We start from the raw sequence: 21,763 nt of genomic DNA, 5'->3' as shown, positions 1-21,763 counted from the left end.
TGTTCTATTCGTGATTTTTCATCTAATCGAGTACTCGTCATGGCTTGAGCAGAAGCAGATACTTGAGAGTAGTTCTTTCGAGAATTATTGACTTTAAGAGTAAACAAGAAATGACTGGGTGCAGAATGTGCTGTGACTTCATGCAATTTGCTTGTTGTTACTTTAGGAGAAGTCACAGCATAATAACGTGCAAATGTCATTTTCTGCTCTTGTTGGGATGCAGTTAATAACTCACGATTATTATAAGATGGAATTTTGCGTCGGGGTGATATAAATCAAATTATAGGTTTTGCCCTTCACCGACGTTTAAACACTGTATACTCAGTGTGTTACCTCCCGAGTGAAAGTTGGAAAAAAACACTCGGGTGGGACTCCAACCCACGACCTGCTGCTTTCTAGAGCAGATGTCTTTACCACTCGAACACCGAGCTAACGGATCGATAATTTGATTTATATCACCCCGACACAAAATTCCATCTTATAATAGTTTATGCAGTACCCGCTGCTATGTACATCAGATTCGAACCAGCCAACCGATCCCGTTAGCTTGGTGGTCGAGTGGTAAGACATCTGCACTAGAAAGCAGGAGGTCGTGGGTTGGAGTCCCACCCGAGTGATTTTTTCCAACTTTCACTCAAGAGGTAACACACTGAGTATACAGTTTTTAAACGTCGGTGAAGGGCAAAACCTAGAATTTGATTTAACTCATGATTACTTGACTACTCTGGAGTAATTTCTCTTCGAGTGCTCGAGTTGAAAAATCAACTACTTGCCCAGGACTAGAATTTTCCTCGGCTCTGAATATACAGTACTGATAGAAATTAAGCACATGAAGCAAGTGCGGACAACAGATCAATATTTCCATTTATCTCAGGTTGAGCAGGAGGAGTTGGATGAGTTTGAAATCCTTGAGGAGGCAGCTGATGACAATGCATCCTTCGCCAGCGATGCCTCCGTAGTGGTCAACATGATGCAGCGGGCTAACGAACGTAATCAGGTAAGTAAAGAGGCCTAGTTAGCAAGAAGATTTTAAACAAGACCGGCCCTGCCTAGTTAAGCTGCATACAAAAGTCTTTAAGATAATTATATACACACAGTAAGAATTAGTTGGAATTACAGCGTGCACAAATTTCACGTGCAGAACAAGCTGAAGCTACGTCCCAAAAATGTGTGTGTTACTGTCAGCTGTAGCCAAGTAATTCAGTGACTAAAGGGTTAAGAAACTAATCAAGAAAATCTGGTTCGGGCCAGAAATATTTTTCTTTACATATTTATAATCTTTAACACTTCAAGAAAATTATTCTTGCCAATGTTGTTCGTTGATATAAAAAGAAATCATATAAAAAATAAAATCTACGAAGAGAAATTTTGTAAATTAACAGCAGAAACAAATTCTTATGTTTTCTCCAGATGAGAAAATAGAAATTATTTAATTAAGGAAATCTAGAAAAACCTTTGATTTAAGTTTCTTGAACCAAGAAACAGTGACTAGAAAAGTTTTTTTGTGTCACACCCTGGAAAAAAACCTTGTTTTAGGGGGTTTTTTGTCTTAAAAAAAATGAAAGTCATTTTTGGCAGTGTAAAAGGTAAAGGTAAGGGTATCCCATAGACATTACTGGCTGTAGGGGCAGTGGGATGTTAGAGGTCCACTGTTTCAATGGATGCGGCATATGAGTGGTAGTGCTCATCTTCTCTCCTCTCACCGTCTTACCTTCCCTGAACAAATCAGGTACCCATTTTACTGTTAGGTCGTCAGAGTTTTCCAGTTGTTGGTCCAAATGGGATGTGAACCGCCAACCTTCCACTCCGTAGCTCCATGCTCTAACCGCTCGGCTACAAGGCTTCTTCCATAAATCTTCCATTATTCTTCTGTTTTGATTTTAGATACCCTTTTTCCTTTTTTAGAGAACTGATGGATTATCCACAAACACCTTACAAGTGCCGTCAAAATATGCACTAATTCAAAAACATGGACAACAGAAATCCAAAAGTGCAGTCAGAACAGGGTCATTGCATCCTCAGACACAGGATCAATCACCTGATCCAGCACACAGTGGACATCAGAGTGATGGCAGTGAAGATGAAAGTTTTGTTGGGGATCAAACATTGACTGGAGACAATGAAAATATTTCAAGCCCAGAGTCCAGTTTTCGGGGAGGCTCGAGAGAGCGAGGAGTAAACCGGCAGGAGGCTGGGAGCCCAACGGAGGAAGACTCTGATGAGGCATCCCAGGAAAATGATGTCTCACTAGCATCTCAAAGAAGAGAAGCCCTCTTAGATCACGGAAGGAAACCTCTTAAAGACTCTACTCTGAAAACGGAGGAGGGATACCCCATCAGAGAGAAGATACCTAACCCTCCTAATGCCAGAATCAACAGGAGAAACTCTGAAGAATATGAGGATGATCAAATGAGAGATTCTGAAAACAAGACTGCTGAGGATGAGGAGGAGATAGGAGTTGTTTCGGAAGAAGATGTGGAGAAGCCGAGCCGAGCCATGAAGAGGAAAGCTGCAACCTCCTCTCACGCAGTGGACGTGGACTTTGACGATGATGAGAGCTGGGGTGATTTTGGAGATGCAGAGTCGGAGAGTTTTGACGATAATGAAGATGAGGAAGAGGAGGTGGAGGGTGATGATGAAAGTGTCATCCTAGCGGGAGCGCCTTCTGCAACATCAACCCCTCCGCCATTCAAGAAAGGTAAAAAAATCACAATAATGACAAAACAAAATAACAAAGAAACATTGTGTTATTATTTAAATTCAGTAATTTAGTCAGGGTACACATCTTTCATATTCCTTAACCCTAACCTTGCCAGACGCAACACAGTGCATCAGGTGGAAAAGTCTGGTGCACTTTGATGCATTCAGCTGCCAACACCAGTGCATAACAGCCACTTCAATATGTTCAAAGACAATGAGAGCTAGTCCCATAGAACAATGCCTCAGTTGTATCCTGGTGCGTTCGGGGACCACAGACTCTGAGGCAGTTTGGCCTTGAGACTTTTGGCCTGATGGATCTTGCTGCACTGGGCACTGGGCAAGTGTGGCATGTTGCTGTGTTTGGCAGGGTTTCTAGCCAAAAACCCCTGGAGGGTTAGGGTTAGGGTTAATGTAACAGCAGATTGTGAGATTTCTAACATTGTTTGTTGACGACAGATTTCTAAAAAAAAAAATCCTAAATCTTTAATTTTAATGAAGGAAGTTGTCGAGCTTAAACTACATTGCCTTTTCATTAGAATTCCAGAAATACACAAGTTTGTCTTTTTGTTGCTCAGGCCACAAGTCTGTTCTTGACCGAAGAAAAGAAACAAGAGAAATAAACCAACCGGATGCAACGGCCTCTCCTCCAACATCGTCACTGGTGTCCAAACTCTTCCCAAAGCTTAAGCCCACTCAGAAAACCAGCCAGCCCAGCCAAGAGAAGGTATGGCCAAGTTCATGTTAATTCTTGTTTGTCTCAATTTCAGTTCATAGTTGTCCAATTAACTTGTATATTGCGCATTATTAGTTAAAGAGTTTGTGGAATGCTCGAAGACATTTCCGTCATTTTTCAGGTATATGTACATGTAGCCTAAGGTGTGATGAAATAAAAACGACTATTGTTTCTGTCATAAAATGAGTACAAAAGGTACTTTTGAGAGCTGTTTTCAAGTCCTGTTATGCCTATTTCAACCCGAACATGCAATTTGTGTAAAAGTCGTCGTTGCGGGCAGCAAACAAAAACAGTAAATCGTGACGTAATAAACAGGACTCCCGATGCAGAGTAGCATAAACGAGTCCTGTTTATTTCGTCACGATTTACTGTGTTTTGTTTGCTGCCCGCAACGACGACTTTTACACAAAATGCACGTTCGGGTCGAAACAGGACCTGAAAAATAGCTCTTAAAAGTACCCTTTGTACTCATTTCATGACAGAAACAATAGTCGTTTTTATTTCATCACACCTTAGGCTACATATACCCAAAAAATGACGGAAATGTCTTCGAGCATTCCACAACCTCTTTAAACTCAGTTTACCATTGGTTACTAACAATAAACCGGTTTATATAGTTCCTAACTAGATCCTTGTCATTTGATTAGTGGAATTTAGTCACATGATATGAATCACTTGCCCAATTTCATTAACAAATATTCCATTCTATGATTTACGTCATAACATCGTACAATTTGGTTCCATTTACCGTGCATTTTGGATACATTCGTTTCGCTCCATTGCTCGATATTGATCGCGGAGCGTGAACTTTGCTATTGCTGCATGCTATGAGATTGCAGCGTTACGTGTTGACCGCACCTAACCGACCGCACATGACCAACAGTACTGACACTGTCACAGTTTGACCAGTTATAAACTGTTTTTGAACAATTTTGGACTTTGAACTTAACTTGTTGTGAAGTTACGACTGTTTGGATTGGAACTTTTAGTACCTGTTGGATTTATAGTATGTTGTGGATGGCCATGGAAGTGAAGTAAAATTGAAGGTAAGCCTAACTACATATAAATAATATATCAAATGACAAGGATCTATGTGGGTGTTATTAAAACAAGTAATTAATGTTGTTAATCAATGTATGCCTCAGTTAATGGAACAGTCAATCTTTCACCTCATGAAAATATTTCTTCCATTGCACTCGTTAACAACAGTATTTGTATAATAATCAAGCTTATAATTTTGTTTTCACTCTAACCCTGTAAAACGGAATCAATATCAAACGGGCCAATTTCTGTTGACCTTTGTTGACCAAATGAACAAAAATGTATTGTTCTAGCCGTTGTAAAATTGTTTAATTCATCAGGCCATAGGATTCTATTACATTAATCAGGATGCAAAAAGAAATTGTGTTAGGGTTTAATAAACTTATCTGGAAATTACTGTTTTGCCCTAATTAAAAGGTGAAAGCAACTCAGCTGCCTGCCAAAGCTCCTGAAACTACAACGGCCGAGGGGCTTCAGTCCAAACTTCTCAAAGAGAAACTTGTGGAGTTGGAGGCTGAAATCTCAAAGTTCCGACGCGAGAACGCTGCCTTGGCCAAGCTCAGGGAGGAAAGAGAAAAGGTACAAAGATGTGAATACGAGATACAAAATTGAAAGTCCTAAAGTCATTGTGATAATCTAGTAAGCTAGTTCCTGAAGTCAAAGCCATGGTGTCAGAGAGTTTTAATTCATGAAGAGGCATAAAATCCTTATCGTTAGGTGTTTCATGTACATTATACAGCAAAAGAGATATTTGCAAACATAAAAAAAATGACTACTAAATTATTATGAGATACCTTACTTGAATGTTAGTGAATCATAGTCTCAAGCATCCTGTGAAATCGTGGCACCTAGTGTGCCACAAAAAAAACCCTGACTTTTCTCAAATACTGCCCCCCAATTTACCAAATTTAGTTAGTCCACATTTTGTTTGCAATTGGTTACAAATCTGTGAACGGGTGCAAGCCAGTTTAGTCTGGTTCCCTGAACTGGCAATTCCCTGACGTCTATAAATTGCTCTGTTTCGTCTGAAGTAGGTTCAGGGATCTAGTAGTCCTACAAAAGAAACCCAGTTTTTTCAGCATCTATGAACACAAAACTTTGCACAGGTCAGTGTTTGCTGTCAATTACTAGCCCCTAAATTCATCCATTTCTGAAAATTAGTTCAAAAGCAAATATTGTATATTACCTTTAAGGAAGTGTTTGGTCTTATTTTATTAGGGGCTTGCAGCTTTGGATAAAGAAGTGGTTGATTTTCAAAAGTTGAAAGCAGAGGAACTGAAAAGTCTACAAGATTACAAGGAAGAAGAAATGAAAAAGCTCAGGTATGCCACATGCATTCATTTTTTTTGCTTCCTTAAACCCATTTCTTTAAGCTCCCTATCCACCCTAAGGAACACATTGGCGAATTATGGGTAATATATTTTGAATTAAATCAAATTAGGTATTGCCCTTCACCGACGTTTTTTAAACACTGTATACTCGGTGTGTTACCTCCCGAGTGAAAGTAAGAAAAAATCACTCGGGTGGGACTCGAATCCACGACCTCCTGCTTTCTAGTGCAGATGTCTTACCACTCGACCACCGAGCTAACGGGATCGGTTGGCTGGTTCGAATCTGATGTACATAGCAGCGGGTACCGCATAAACTATTATAAGATGGAATTTTGCGTCGGGGTGATATAAATCAAATTAGGTTTTGCCCTTCACCGACGTTTGGTGAAGGGCAAAACCTAATTTGATTTATATCACCCCGACGCAAAATTCCATCTTATAACATTTTGAATTGGCATAAAACCGCATTCTAAAATTGAAAAAAAAAAATGAAGTTTGCCTCCAAAACACCTGGTGCATTTTAAGGGTTGTTTGATTTGAATCATTTGATTTTAGATAATCTATTGAAACCACAATTGAAATTACTCTGAAAAAAAACCAATTAAAATCATTCAAAACAAAATCAAAAGTCTTGTGAAAGTTAAAAAAAGAAAGAAGAAGATTGCATTATACGTTAGTTGATAAGAGCTTTTGAAGAATTTAACCCGATTTGAATACACTGATGTTACCTTATGGATCATTCCAACCAGAATGCTCTCATGGCAGTTGATATGTTCTGGTTGGCTACACTGTTATCAATTTCCCATTGAGTGTTGTGTGCAAATTGTTGATTCATGCACGGATGCAAGGTATGTTACTTATTCCTTAAGAGGGTTTAAAGAAGTCGTAGTGTCCAGACAGCACATCATTTGTTACAATGTAGTTAAATGTATTTGCATTGTTGTAAAAAAATAACACAAACAGATGACAAACTTGTTTGGAAATAACTGAATATGCATAAACTACTTACTATTATCAAGTCGAATAATAAAGAAAAGAATCAATGTTATCATCTCTTTTTTCCTGACCTTTAATTTGCAAAAAAAATTTGAACTTTTCAATGCAGCAAGGTAAGACTGACAGTTTATTGGGAAGTTTTCTCCTGTCGTTTTGCATCATTTCCATTTGCATGTTGGTATCTTGGGTATTTCTGTGTGGTGTGCATGCATCACAGAATTTAAATGGGATATTAATAGAGACTGTGGTATCTTGGATGATTTACAGTGTAAACGTATATCTTAGTTTCGTCTCCTGTCACCTGTTGTGCATATGACTGATGTTCATTATTTTCTTTACGTGAGGCTCGTCTCAGTGTTATTCCCAATAATTTCAGGTTAACCTTCAGTGCAAACATTCACTCTGTGCGAAGTTGTCCTTTCAATCAAAATCAGTAAAGTGACTTCTTAACGATTAAGTGCTCCTTGCCTAAATACAGACATAAAGCAGGATTGACTGGCTGTAACTGTTTATGTATCTTGATACAGCTATGTTTGACTATAAGTGATTGAGAAGACAGCTGTGCCTAGTTGCTAGTTGCCTGGGGTTTTTTTTGCTTCTGTTGACTGAATTTGATTAGTCAAAGTGCTTGCTTGAAATATGATCTGACTGTTGATGACTAGCCTGTGTAGAAGGCATGATTGTCTGTGACTGTTCAGGCAGTAGAAGGGTTAATGTCGGCAAAGTCATAGAAAAGTATGTATCATTATGAGAGTTTAATAAATGCTTCTTTTAATTGATATTTCATGTCATGGTGAAAGCAAGTTTCACATATTAAGCGGAGAAAGTGTGCACCATTTTGTTTACTAAGAGACCAGCAATACAAGTTTATCCCCACACAAAAACAATTGCAGATTTAATTTCAATAATGAAAAAGTGCCATGGCATCAGGCTCCACACTTTTCCAAACAAGTGTGACTGTTGTCATTGAGGTTTTGGTTTATCCACATGTTTCTCATAATTTTCTAATGTGCTGTGGTAGGAAAGAGAAACGGACCTTTGAGAAGTACCAGAAAGCGACGAGGGCAATGCCGGACAAGAAAGACAGGGACGAAATTGAGCTTCTGAGGAAACAGGTTGGGGAAGTGCTTTTGATTTTGTAAAATACCCGGTAATGTAAGACAAAGTAAGCCTGGATTTCTTTTTCAAAGAACATGTTATGTAAATTTCAGTCATGGAAGAGTAACAAAGCAACCGTGGCCAGAGATAAATAATAAGATGTTTTGTGTACATGTACATGTAAAGTAGCTTGCTCCTGGTCACTGGTACATTAATTCCATTCATGGATTTCTCCCTCAACTCTCTGAAGTAATTGTCTTAGGAAAAAATGCATAATTGACAGCATTTCAATAGCAGCTCTCTGCACACTAATTTTAGCGAATGTTTCTGGTCACCGTACATTATAGGGGTTTATTTGGTAAGATTTGCTCTATAAAATCTGGCTAAATCTTAATGTTATTTTGAGATTAAATGTTCTTCTCTTGTGAATATTGCATGAATCAAACTATTATAGGTTTTGTCTGCTGCTAAAAGAAGGTGTATTTATAAAAGAAGGTGTAAAGTTTTTACTAATATGTAACTCCATGGTTTGCGAAACTTCTGATATTGTCAGTACATTTTTAAACAATTTTAATTACTGTAATTTTTTGGTCAAAAAAAGAGGCCATACGCCAGCAGTTCCCTATTGAGACATAGCTAAGAAGCATCATGAGTGACCCTTTAACCCCAAATTGAACTTTTGACCCAGAATTTCTGAGGCAAAGATCAGACCCAAGCCAACTCCCATAGAATTTGTATTGTCCAGCTCCTCGCAGGGTTAAAACTGAAGATTTGGTGTTCCCATTTTCCCTTCTGCAATTTGCACAGTTGTCAGACCTGCAGGAGGAGATGAGTCGCCGGGAGACACGATGGACGGCAGCCTCCACGCGCCTGAGAGATCGTACTGACGTTCTGGAGCAGGAGAATGCAGAGCTGAGGGAAGAGGTCAGGCTGTTGGAACAGCAGCGTCTACAGGCCTGGAAGAGGGAGGAAGAAAAGGTGACAACATTAAAGACTTGGGTCTTTGTTATTAATTTTTGAGTAAAGTTCTTTACCAGTGCCTGTATTCAGTCAGGGACTTGTGGTTATGACTGTTTTGTGTCCTTTCTGATTTTGTTTTCGTAAATTATGTACTTATATTTGTTCAATGTTCAAGCATTTTGACATTTTGCTTTAGTATGTACTGTACAAGTTTACATTCTTCGAGAAATTAGGGCCTTTAAAAAAAATCCTGATCATTCTTTGTCGAGTTTTCATACTTTGAATTGGTTTCATGTTGTGGCAGTGGCAAAACAGGGACTAATAGGCAGGGGTGTGAAATCTCTGCTATTTAGCGGATTTCCGCTTTTTTGTTCAACGTGCCACATTTTGTTTTCCGCTTTTTTTCTTCCGATGGTCCAGATTTCCCCCCGCTTTTCCCCCCGCGCGTAAGCTTTGATTTTATTTCCGTTTATTTTATTTTCCGCCACCGCCGAACGCACGCGATCCGCTCTCTACAACATACATGTACACGTAGCTCTGAGGTGCGTGCAATCGCAAGCGAGTATTCAATGTACATGTACATGTACATGTACATGTACATGTACATTGTACATACATGCACGTACGTGTGTACTATACGATGCCATGTGCATGCATTTTTCAGCTCGAAGCCGCGTGTGTGTAAACGGCATCCGGGGAACCAACAGTCATTGCGCTGTGATTGGCTGCAGATAAATATGAATATTCACACCTGCGCCATGAAGCGCGTTGGGACTCTTTGCGGCCGTTCCTGTGTCTATGCATGTAGTGACACGCGATGATCTCCACAATAACTCGCTGTAAACATCGTCTAGTTGCAAATATAAAGCCTTGAAATAAGACTAGTAAATTGTCGCCGTGCCGTGCCGCGCCGGTAGAGGGCATCATGCGGGGCAAAGTTCATGTGTGCATTTCATTGCATGCACGCATCCAGGCCTGCACCGGTGATACGTACGTTAGTGTGTCGTTTCAAATGTTTCGAACGTATTTTGACATTATTAATTCCGCAAGATGTCAGTGCAACACAAGTGTGTTATTATCCAAAGAGGTTCGGAGTTTGATATGGACAATGACAAGACCGATCCTCAGGTTACGAATCCGTGGAAATGGATTTGGATGGAACACATGGTTAATGGGCAGAAATTAGGCGACTCGATCAGAAGCCGGGACACGCGATGACGATGTGTATCAATCATCTGCAGTAAGGAGTTAAAATATGGAAAACGTGGTCGAATTTCCCAGTTTTCATACACAAGTTGGCCATTTAGGCAGTTTCAAGCCAATATGAAGGAAAAGTTAACTTAAAAACATGCATAAATTGCAAAACATTTTCGACCAATAGTTGGCCCAGGCATGCCAGGAGGCTTTAAAATGCACCACAGAGCATCTATATTTCAAAATTTTTCCGGGGCCCTTGGGCGGGCCCCGGACCCCACACCGTAAGGGCTTCGCGCTTCGCGCTCGCAGGTTCGGCTTTTTACAGGTTCAGCTATTTTCAGCTATTTTTTTGGGACTCCACTCACACCCCTGAATAGGAGGCACAACTTTATTTTTTTAATTTTTTTATTTTAAATCTTTGGACAACAAAGAAGTTGAAAATATCTCATTAGCAGGGGCTGCCCAGGGAAAAGCAATAGTTAAAAAAACTCATCAAAAGATGTGCTTTCATCACAATGAGCACAAATCTGTTCATGTGCCTGACATACAATCTCTCTTTTAGCGTTTAGGATACTTGTCTACATTTTATACTCTACTTGAAATTCTACGGTGAAACTGTTTACACAGACATGCAACTTTTCCTCGGATCAGCTGATTTCCTCGTTTTTCACTTCACACTTCTGCCATTGAAAATTGAAAAAACACTGTATAAAGTCTTGTAAAGATTGGAGTTTCCTCGTTTTTTGTTTCTTCCAAGTTGCATTCCCTGTTTACAAAATATAAAAAAAAGTAAAAGATGAAATGGAAACCCATTGAATTTATTTGCAGTATGTAATAGAGGTTTTAATATGTCTTCACTGTGAAGTGGTAAGTCTGTATTCTTTCATCTTGAAATCCTAGGTGAAATCAAGCCTTCCCAAACCCAAGCAGCAAGTCCCCATTATCATTAAGCAGAAACTGGTTGCAAAAAAAAGAAAAAAGTAAAAGATGAAATGGAAACCCATTGAATTTATTAGCAGTGTGTAATTGAAGTTGTAAAATTTCTTCACCTTGTTGTTAGATTTCTGATATTGTATTAACAGTGAAGTGGTAAGTCTGTTTTCTTTCATCTTGAATTCCTAGGCGAAATCAAATCTTCCCAAACCCAAGCAGCAAGTTCCCATCATCAATAAGCAAAAACTCCCTCCCCTGTCTCTCATCACGGACCAGGAGCCACAGCCAAACCCCAAACACACCACGGATGAAAAGAGGGATGTCGTCCGAGAAAAGCCTAAGATTATACCAGCGACGACACGCCCACAGATTTCTAACTCCAAACCTGAAAATGCTGCTGTTGAATCAAGAACTTTGGAATCCAGGTACATTTTTGGGAGAAAAACGTTGCTCTGTACTGAAATATTTGTATCTCCAAACTATTGGAGTGCCTTTTTTTTTCCTGAATAAATACATATTTTGTGCATTTCTTTGAACATTAGCAAGACCTACATGTATCCCACATTGTTTTGCATGTTTTTCATGTGTATGTTTTGCAGCTAGGTTTAGCAAACAAGTACTTTAAAAAAACAATGCATCTTTTATTTGTATTCAAGGTTTAATTTGTCACTTTATTATATACAAGTGTGTTCAATGAACAATTGACCTATCGCCGTTTGCCAGTTAGCCACGTCCCTTTCATAGACAACACTATGACATTTTGTATGTTACGTTTTGTTTGTCTCAGATTTTGTGCATTCTGCTTCCATTTGTATATCATGTAATTGGACAATATTTCACAAGCTGTGTTGACGTAATTCTACCGCGATAGGTTAATTGGTCAATTCAATTCAATTCAATTTCAATTCAATTTATTATACTCGTCACGTACAAAACATGAAAATTGATTTCCAGTGTGCATTATACATGTACAATAAGACCACAGATATATACGAATGCAAAATAAATAAAATTTGATGTAAAAACAAAAGGTACTATAAGATATTAACACAATGACAGAGACTATATTTACAGACTATCAAAAATTACAAGGTTGTCATCCAACAAATAAAAACACCAGATTGTTATAACAAGGAACCTAGTAAGAGACACAATTAAAAAGAGCTCTTTACAATAAAAACACGTGAGTGGATGCCAGCATACCAGGAAAAAAGGACAAGACAAAAAACAGGGGATTATCTTTTGAATTGAGTGTTGAATAGATGGCATGCATTAGGCAAGAATGACATTCTGAAGTGCTTAGTGCGGGCTCGTGGAGGGCGAATTCTTCCTGATTTGTTGACAACCACCGAAGAATGGAGCGGATGGGAAGGATCTTGCATTATGTCATGTAGCTTAGAGATAATTGCAGATTCAAACATACAATGTAAATCCCTAACGTCCAGGCCAATTGTTTTGGAGGCCAATTGGTGATACGTTCCAGTCTGTGTCTGTCCATGGCTCTTAGGTTACCGTACCAGGCAATCATGTATGTCATGGTCAGTGTAGCCAACTTTAATGTGAGACATTCTTAAATTTATGACCAGCAGTGAGGACGACACGCCACTTATTTCACAGCCTCGTAAACCATCCCAGAAAAAACGCTCCGTCAGGTTTGACGTCGACAGCAGCCCTCGAAAGCACCCTAGCACAGCAGCAGCAGCGGCAGCAGCGGCAGCAGCAACAGCAATAACAACAGCAGCAGATGAATCGTTGGATCTCTTCAGCCCAAGTAGGGAGGAAGGCGGCTATGAATATGCATCACCCAAGGACGGGACTCTGGGCTCCGGAGGGAGGGAGATCAGAGAACAGAACAGGTCCATGAATAATAACAATGATGATAATGAGGAGGAGATACATCACCCAGATGGAAAGGTTAGTTGCTGCACATGAGCCCAATTCGGGTGATTCAAAATGCAGTGCGCCACCAAGAGTTTGCCCTGGAGAGTTCATTGCCTGGTGCATTGTGGGAGATGGAGGCAAAACGCTATGCCCCAATCTATGACAAATTAGCTCGAGTTGTTTACTGGCACTCATTCAAACGAGCCGTGTTTTGTCGACCGTAAACTTGAAAAATTGACTCTTCATGGCAGACTCTTGGTGGTGCACTACATTGTGAATCACTTAAATTGTCATGGCATTGCTGACCATGGGTTCCTTTGTCCTATCACTATTCTGTGCTTGCATTGCAAAATCTCCGCCAACCACATCAGCACAGAATCTTTAATTTTGATGTGCTCAGTCATATTGAAATGTACAGTACAATTGCTTGCTAACCTGTGAATTGTATGAAGTGTTGGCAGAGACTCTTTCTGCTAATTAGCCTTGATTCTTGCTCTATTATTCGGAGCCATAAAACTGGGTCCAGCTATGTTGCTTAATATAACAGTTGAATGAAATACAAACGTTAGATTGTTTCTGTCAACTAAACAAGAAAAAGCCAGTGAAGGAGAATGTTGTAACCATCTTGGACACTTGTGGTAATTGAGGAATTGGTGCTATTGAGTTTCTACTTCCTGCAACAGCTGGGTTGCCTATGAACAAATGGTGATTGTACTAGGTACATTGATTAAAGGCAAATGGAAGGACACTTTTCAAAACACAATATTTACATTGTACCCATTGGGACCACACTCCATTGGATTCGAAACACATGCTCTGTGAGGACAAACACATTTTCCGGTGTATTCAAATGGAGTAGGTTTTTTTCATATAATTAAGCATTCATAAAGTATGGCCACTGTTCCAAGGCTTTTTAAATAGACATTTCTTTCCAGTTTTGAGATGCTTCCTATCTAGGGTGACCCCCAAAAAATGCAACCCTAAAACATTTGCCTTTTAAAATAAAAGGGATCGATGGATTTTTTGTTTTTGGTATCAGATTAAAGCTGAGAGCTTTTTCTTTCAAATACTGAAAAAATCATGCACTTTGGGTTGCTGAGAAAATGCCAATTCTATAAAAGTAGTCAATTTTCATCCTGTACACACAACATTACCACAGCAAGGGATTTTCTTTGTACCTAATTGTGCATGTCCTAATCCCTACAAACAACACGGCGCATAATATGACAAGAGTACAAATGAATTTGAAGGAAATCCCTTTTATTTGCCACCTGAACAGGTATCCCATCCTTTTTAGTCCTATTTTAAACCCTTTCAGCATGATAAAATATTTCAAAGTACTAAAGAAATTGCACAAATGAAATTAATTGCACAGCAGGCTTACAGTAATATGTTTCACTGTTTGTAGTACTTGTGTACAGGATGAAAAATAACTACTTTGACATAATTGACATTTTCTCAGCAACCCCAAAGTGCTATTTCCATGATTTGTTCAGTATTTGAAAGAAAAAGCTCTCAGCTTTAATCTGATACCCAAAACATAAAAATCCACCGATCCCTTTCTCTTTAAAACGTAAGGGTTGCATTTTTTGGGCTCACCCTGTATATCAAAATTACCGAACATATTTTTCATTAGCTGAGATTCCTCTTTTTTTTACCCGATCTTGTTGACAGCTTGAAGAAATTCGAGCTGATGGCAGCCGGGTGATCACTTACAACAACCAAACCCGTAAGGAGATCAGTGCTGACGGCCAGTCAGTCATTGTCACGTTCTTCAACGGCGACATCAAACAGATTATGCCGGACCAAAGAGTGGTAAGGATGTGACATTTATACGTTTTAAATGAAATAAAATCAAAATGCGTTTGAAAATTTTCCCAAATGATTAAATGGAGCAAAAATTTTCAATATTGGACTTAGTATTGACATGATCTTCCTTCCAGTTTATTTTACAACAAATCAAGGATTCCTGTAATCCTATTGAATCAGTGTTGTAGTCGAGTACTTTTTTCCAAGTACCAAGTACTGCAGAGTACTTAGATTAACGAGTACGAGTACTTGTACTTCTGAGTACAAGTTCAGGTCCCCGAGTACGAGTACGTTTACTTCCGAGTACAAGTATGAGTACGAGAACTTGTATTCCGGGTACGAGTACGAGTACTTGTATTTCCGAATACGGCCATACCACAAATGGTTCATTGTGCGTAATTGGCCCAGGCCCAGTCAGACCGATATACAGACCCACTCACGGCTAGCTGTTAAAATGTGTTTGTCTGGACGGGCACAGAGAAAAATCAGGGAACTTTGATTTCCCTGCAAGCCAATCAACCATTTCCAACTGAAAGTATTGATAATAAAATAAGGCCGTGGTAAATCAAGCTATACCATTTGTTTTTTCGAGTACTGCTATTCGAGTACGAGTACTTTGATGATCGAGTACAATTTCGACATGTCGAGTACGAGTACTTTGCTGCTCGAGAACGAGTACCGTCATTTCGAGTACGAGTACTTTGACATTCGAGTACGAGTACAATTACTAAAAAAAAGTACTCGAGTAGTGCTCGAGTACGAGTACCGAGTGCTAGTACAACACTGTATTGAATCCATAAAGCATAAGAAGTACATGTACTCTAAATATTTCTTAAAGGTAATATACAACATTTGCTTTTGTTGTAATGTTCAGAAATGGTTGGGTGTGTGTGTTAGTATTTTAAAGCAAATATTGTTACACTGTCCTGTTAAAGTTTGCTTTCATATAGATGCTGGAAAATCAAGGAAAGAGTAGTCTGGTTCCCTTACCCTACTTCAGATGAAACAGAGCAATTTATAGATGTTGGGGAATTGTCCGGTCACAAACCAGACTGGCTGGCTTGTATCCATTCATGGAGTTGTACCCAATTGCAAACAAATGTGAACTAAATCAACTTGGTAAATTGGGGGCAGTATTTGAGAGAAAAAAGCAGGTGCCATGATTTCACGGGATGTTTGCGACTATTATTCACTTTCCATCAAGTAAGGTATTTCATAATTTGGTATTTTTGTTTTTTGATGTTTGCAAATGTTGAATATTACCTTTAATCACATCTTGAGAAGATTAATTTGTATATTATTCAGTGATGGGCTTCTTTTTATCGAGTCATCCAAATGCAATTAATTGTGATTGATTATTTTAATACACTGCCATGCCGAGATCAATGTAAAAAAAACTTGCATCAATCAATGATCGTGAACTATTCTACCTTTTTTTTTTTAACTCGCTGATTCAGTCGCTTTGGTGGCATCCATCTGTGACCAATATTTTGTGGTTTCTACTTGTTAGATGTACTACTATGCAGAGACACAGACGACACACACAACCTACCCTGATGGTCTAGAAATCATACAATTCAGCAAGTATGTTGTCGCACATCACTCTTCCATGGTGCTGGGACTTAACCCTAATAGGGGGGGGGGGGATCCACCCCTGCACTTTTGTTGTGATATTATTGGCGAAACTTTGTTCACGCCCCAAGCTGTCATGATTTTATAGCCTAAAGTCTTGCGCATGGCAAAAATAGAATTTCCCCATACATACATTGTAAAGCAGGATTATCATGGGTGCATGTGGTGTAACTAATTAGGCAATAACCCTTTGATATTTAGTAATAAAATTTTATGGGTATATTTATATTGATTGAGTTGATCTATGTATGTGCCAAATTTCATAATTTGTCATCGTTCCACAGCCGAGAGTTGAGGGGGCGGCATGGCCCAAATAACCCAGCTCCTTTAAGGGTTACGTAACTTAACGCGAGTCACTGCCCAGCATGTGCATATGCTGCATACAGACCATCTCATACTTTCAGCAAACTTTAACGTTTTGATGCTAACCTTGTGCATTATGGGAAGATAATATGATCAACATCTTTTGGGGTAGCTGTTTTGCCTTTCGGTTTTGAAAGGCACTCTGCTCAAAATGCTGTTCTTGAAATTAGACAGAAATGTTAATTCCGGAAAACTATTCTTGTGTCACTCCCTAGAACTTTTTCTAGGGAGTGAACAAGAAAATAGTTTTTCAAACAAGAATTGTTAAACAAAATAAAATCAGTTTTAGTAGTGATGCATTACGTTTAGGTGAAACAATCCACATGCGTAGAAACGTTGTACAATCTAACTCGTTTAGCACATAGTGGAGATTTTGAAATTAATACATTTGCCTGAGTCACTTTGCAAATTGAGCACCACCCGAATTCCAACCCTAAAGAATTTAAAGCCGTTATTGCGGTGGTGTCATGCTCACGTGCATGTTGCCTGCGTTCTTAACAACGAGGCGCACGTGCATTTTGGTATTCCAGATACAATTCCTATTGAGTCGAATTAGCCCGGAGTGCGTGCGTACTCCCCGTGTACGACTCGTACGAGCCTGTGGTGCCACCGCAGATTTGTGTATAGACTTCAAACTATATATGAAGACATACCCATTATTGCACTGACCCCACCATGGACTAGGGGTATAAATGGCGCAACAAACCTCAAAATAGTCGTGTTTCCCAAATTCTCAGTTGCATGCCTGTCATTTGCACATCATCCCCACCTTCATAGAAAAGTTTCGCTTGCCTTAACTGTGTCTTAACCCACCAGTTTCAATATTGATGGAATCACTTTAGTATAGTGACATATCCTTTGGTTTTTGGTTATCCTGTCTAGCAATCAAACTGAGAAACACTATCCTAATGGCACCAAGGAGATCACGTTCCCTGACCAGACCATCAAATACCTGTTTCCCAACGGTAACGAAGAAAGTATCTTCCCTGACGGAACGGTGCTCCGAGCTGAGAAGAATGGCAACAGAACCATGGAGTTCCCTAATGGCCAGAGGGAGGTCCATACTACCCAGTACAAGGTCAGGGCAATATTGCGATATTGAAAGGCAATATGTAAACCCTCGTATGCAAACATATATTCTTATCAAAGTTGTCCTTTCAGTCAAAATCAATCAAGTGACTGTGTTTTAACAGTTAAAGGGAATGTACATCATTGGCTTTTGCTGTAATTTTCAGAAATGAACTATTTGAGGGGTTAGTATAATAGATCAAATATGGTTACACTGACATGTTTGAAGTTTTGTGTTCGAAAATGCTGGAAAAACCAAGAAAAACAAAAATGTTCAAGTAGTCTGGTTCCTTGACTCCACTAAAGATAAAATGGATCAATTTATACATGCCGGAAAATTGTAAGGTAAGGGAACCAGTCTAGCTGGCCTGCACCCGTTCATGAACATGTAACCAATAGCAAACAAAATTTGGACTGAAAAAAATTGTAAAGTTGGAGCAGTAGTTGAAACGGTGGTCAGCCGATCACCGTTGGAAATGTATACAAAAATACCATTTTCTTGAAAATGACTTCACACCAGGTGCCATAATTTTACAGGATGCTTTAGACTGTCATTTAGCAACATCCTAGTAAGGTATTTCCTAAAAACTTGGTAGTTTTATTTTTCGATGTTTGCAAATGTTGTATATTCCCTTTAAGAGCACTCAGCCTACATAAAGCAGGACTGACTGGCTTTGACTGTTTCTGTAACTTGATGCAGCTGTGTTTTGACTCTAGGTGATTGATAAAGCCAGCTGTGTCTACCACTTGCCTACTTTTAACTGTTGACTGAATTTGACTAGTCACAGTGCTTGTTTGAAATATGATCTGACTGTTGGTGACTGGCCTGTGTAAAAGGCATGGCAGGGGAAGAGGATTGATTGTCTTTGACTGTTCAGACAGTAGAAGGGTTAATATTACGCATGTATTTACAGCCCAGTCTTTTTGTAAAGACTGCCTTTTTCCATTCAAATGCCCTTTTTTTTTAACGGGCTTACGCCCCAAATAATTTGTAAAGAGAGCCCTTTTTTTACGAAGTGCCCTTTTTTTTCTGAACAAGTGCCCTTATCTAAATAGAAGTGGTGCCCTTTTTTGTTACATCTTCCGTTTTGGGTGCCTTTTTCCGAATTTAGCATATGTATCGCCCTGAAAAGCACCATATATTGGCCCTTTGTGTGCATAATTGTCGGTTTTGAACAGCGCCCCCATCGACAGATGGTACTAGCCCCCCCCCCCCCCTGCTTTTTGATTTTACGAAGGCCAAGTGTCCGGAGAAAAAAAACCTGTCTACATTTCACAACGGATGTGCAAGTGCCGTTTCCACAACATTGTACCCCCCCCCCCCCCCCCAATAAAAATGACCGTGCTACGCCCCTGGTGCAGCGGGGCGGCTTAATAAAAAAAGTCATAATTTTATTCAACATGAGCAATAAAAGAGCACAGCTTTGGGGTTTTTTTGGGGGGGGGGGGCTGGTTATCTGAACTCAAAATCTCAACTGTCAATCATCATCACAAAAGGATGTGTACACAGCATGAGTATGTTATTTGGAAAATTATCATCAGTCATACGTACTTCCGCAGACTGATAACGACCTGTCAAAACATCTCAAGTGTTTTGAGCTTTTACATATCTGCAGACACTCCAGACGATTCATCTTAAGATAAAACGCAGGCCCGCTGTGATTGATTCAGTAAATTGCTGTTGCCTAAAAGCCATGCGTGAAAGGGCTTTTAGTCTGCCGCACTTTGTGTTGATAGATTGAGCTGTTATCAGAGTCTGGAGATCATACCCAATAAACCAGCTGTTAGCTGTCCCGAGTATACCGAATATTCGAATATTCGATCATCAACTGAAAATTTGAATAGCTTTTTGCTTGTTTGAATATTCGAAGAAAAAAAAAATTAAAATATGCACACGACATGATGTTATTTTTATTGCGGCATTTTTATTGGCAGATACCACTTTTTGGTTGACAGTGGGTAGTTGTTCCCATCCTTAATAAATACCTGTAAAACACTCCAGCTGTTCATAATATCGATCGCTGCATGCACATTTTAACCGGCGCACTTTGCGTGACCGCAGTTGTAGCTTACATGTGCAAAACTTGATCAGAGAGTTTCAAATAATCGCATATTCGGTGAAACAAAGTTCCGATGGACAGCGTTACCAGCTGTTAGAGAAATTATGGGTTTGAACTTTTTGAAAATTCTCGACGTGTCCAAAAGTTATTTCTATCCATCCCCAGCTCTGTACATATCCTGTATCAAACTTTGGCGGCAATAGAAAAAAAACCCTTGAAAATAAAGGAATGTGGATTAACCCTTAAAGGGAATATACAACATTTGCAAACATCGAAATATAAAACTACCAAGTTTTTAAGAAATACCTTACTAGGATGTTGGTAAATGACAGTCTAAAGCATCCTGTAAAATTATGGCACCTGGTGTGAAGTCATATTCAAGAAAATGGTATATTGTATACATTTCCAACGGTGGTCGGCCGACCACCGTTGGAAAAACCTAACTATATTTCAAACTACTGCTCCAAATTTACCTTTTTTCAGTCCAAATTTTGTTTGGTATTGGTTTCATGTTCATGAACGGGTGCAGGCCAGCTAGACTGGTTCCCTTACCTTACAATTTTCTGGCAACTATAAATTGATCCATTTTATCTTTAGTGGAGCCAGGGAACCAGACTACTGGTTTTTTGGTTTTACCAGCATTTTCGAACATAAAACTTCAAACATGTCAGTGTAACAATATTTTATATATTATACTAACCCCTCAAATACTCCATTTCTGAAAATTACAGCAAAAGCCAATGATGTACATTCCCTTTAAACTTTGTGAAAGCTCTTCTGTCACATTTCAATACAAGTGACTCAGGGAGTAACAATTCCTTTATGTGTGTTTGTGTAGTTTTGCTTTGTTTTCCTGCTTTTTAGAGGAGTATCCTGGTTTACCCCCCCCCCCCAAAAAAAAAAAAAAAAAGAAAGTGAGTAAAAGAAAGAAAAAAAATTAAGGTACAAGAAGGCTCCCCCTCCAAGTATCGTCCTTGTGCCCAGTTCCCCACCCCAAGAAGCTCAAACAAAAGAGAGGAAAAATAAGATGAAGGAAAAGAAGAGACTTGCAGTCTATATTATACTGCACATTGAATTTATATGTTAGACTGGAAACCCTCGAAAATGGCCCTGAAACATGACTTTATGTACATAAATAGGAATATGAATGGTTTGGAACAGCCCCTCCTCCCCAAGCGTCAACTGTTTCCAGCTCTCTGCCCCCCCCCCCCCCCCATCAATTTTTTGTTTTTAAGTTTTCTACGTGATTTTTCTATATGTATGTTTGCCTCAACCCCCAAATTATTTCTTTGGCCCTCACTTGGCCAGCCTGGTGCTGCAGGGTCCGCTTATAAGTCCGACGCCCCATAGCTCCGATGCCTCATAAGTCCCGACACCTCATAAGTCCGATGCCTCAGAAGTCCAAATCAGCGTTTGTCCATTGTCGGACTTATGAGGCGTTGTACTTATTAGGCGTCGGACCTACGAGGCGGAATTTATACCTCATAAGTCCGACGCCTCATAAGTCCTACATTTTGGACTTATGAGGCGTCGGACCTATGAGAGACGTAGGACTTATGATACGTCCCTGGTGCTGCTGTGAAGACTGAGACGCTTGTGTAAATATGTCTCTTTGAATAAAAAAAAATACCTTCATTGTGTGTATTGAGGTTTGTTTTTTATTGATTTATTTTCCCTTTAATTTGTTTAGAGGAGAGAGTACCCCGATGGGACAGTGAAGACAGTGTTTCCAGATGGTCGACAGGAGACAAGGTATTCCACAGGGAGGATAAGGGTCAAAGACAAGGAAGGGAGGATTATCTTAGACAAGAAATGAACAAGGGGAGAGACATCGTGTGGGGAAGTTGATCGGTTGTCCATTCGAAAGCAGGGTTTTATGGAGCAGACTTAAAAGATGCAGGGCTTTTAAGATATGGACTTAACACTAAGTCCAGCTTCACTTGGGCTGCTTTAAAACTGAG

At 39.5% G+C, this 21,763-nt stretch overlaps 1 protein-coding gene across 1 annotated transcript in view; it reads left to right on the top strand.

Moving 5' to 3' along the window:
• LOC119727043 (centromere protein J-like) overlaps positions 1-21,763 on the top strand; it is a 38,557-nt gene extending 16,794 nt beyond the window's left edge. The window contains exons 9-21 of the mRNA XM_038198936.1: positions 875-997; positions 1,906-2,698; positions 3,276-3,424; positions 4,892-5,053; positions 5,693-5,796; positions 7,823-7,916; positions 8,707-8,877; positions 11,179-11,414; positions 12,579-12,903; positions 14,545-14,685; positions 16,190-16,263; positions 17,557-17,752; positions 21,493-21,763. Of these exons, the coding sequence (XP_038054864.1) occupies positions 875-997; positions 1,906-2,698; positions 3,276-3,424; positions 4,892-5,053; positions 5,693-5,796; positions 7,823-7,916; positions 8,707-8,877; positions 11,179-11,414; positions 12,579-12,903; positions 14,545-14,685; positions 16,190-16,263; positions 17,557-17,752; positions 21,493-21,618 (2,694 nt within the window). The 3' untranslated portion in view covers positions 21,619-21,763. The remainder of the gene's footprint in view (positions 1-874; positions 998-1,905; positions 2,699-3,275; positions 3,425-4,891; positions 5,054-5,692; positions 5,797-7,822; positions 7,917-8,706; positions 8,878-11,178; positions 11,415-12,578; positions 12,904-14,544; positions 14,686-16,189; positions 16,264-17,556; positions 17,753-21,492) is intronic.

The sequence above is a fragment of the Patiria miniata genome, unplaced genomic scaffold (genome assembly GCF_015706575.1).
Source record: "Patiria miniata isolate m_02_andy unplaced genomic scaffold, ASM1570657v1 HiC_scaffold_2, whole genome shotgun sequence".
Lineage (NCBI taxonomy): Eukaryota > Metazoa > Echinodermata > Asteroidea > Valvatida > Asterinidae > Patiria > Patiria miniata.
The sequence above is the reverse complement of the archived record's forward strand: the minus strand, read 5'-3'. Positions and strand labels throughout refer to the sequence as shown.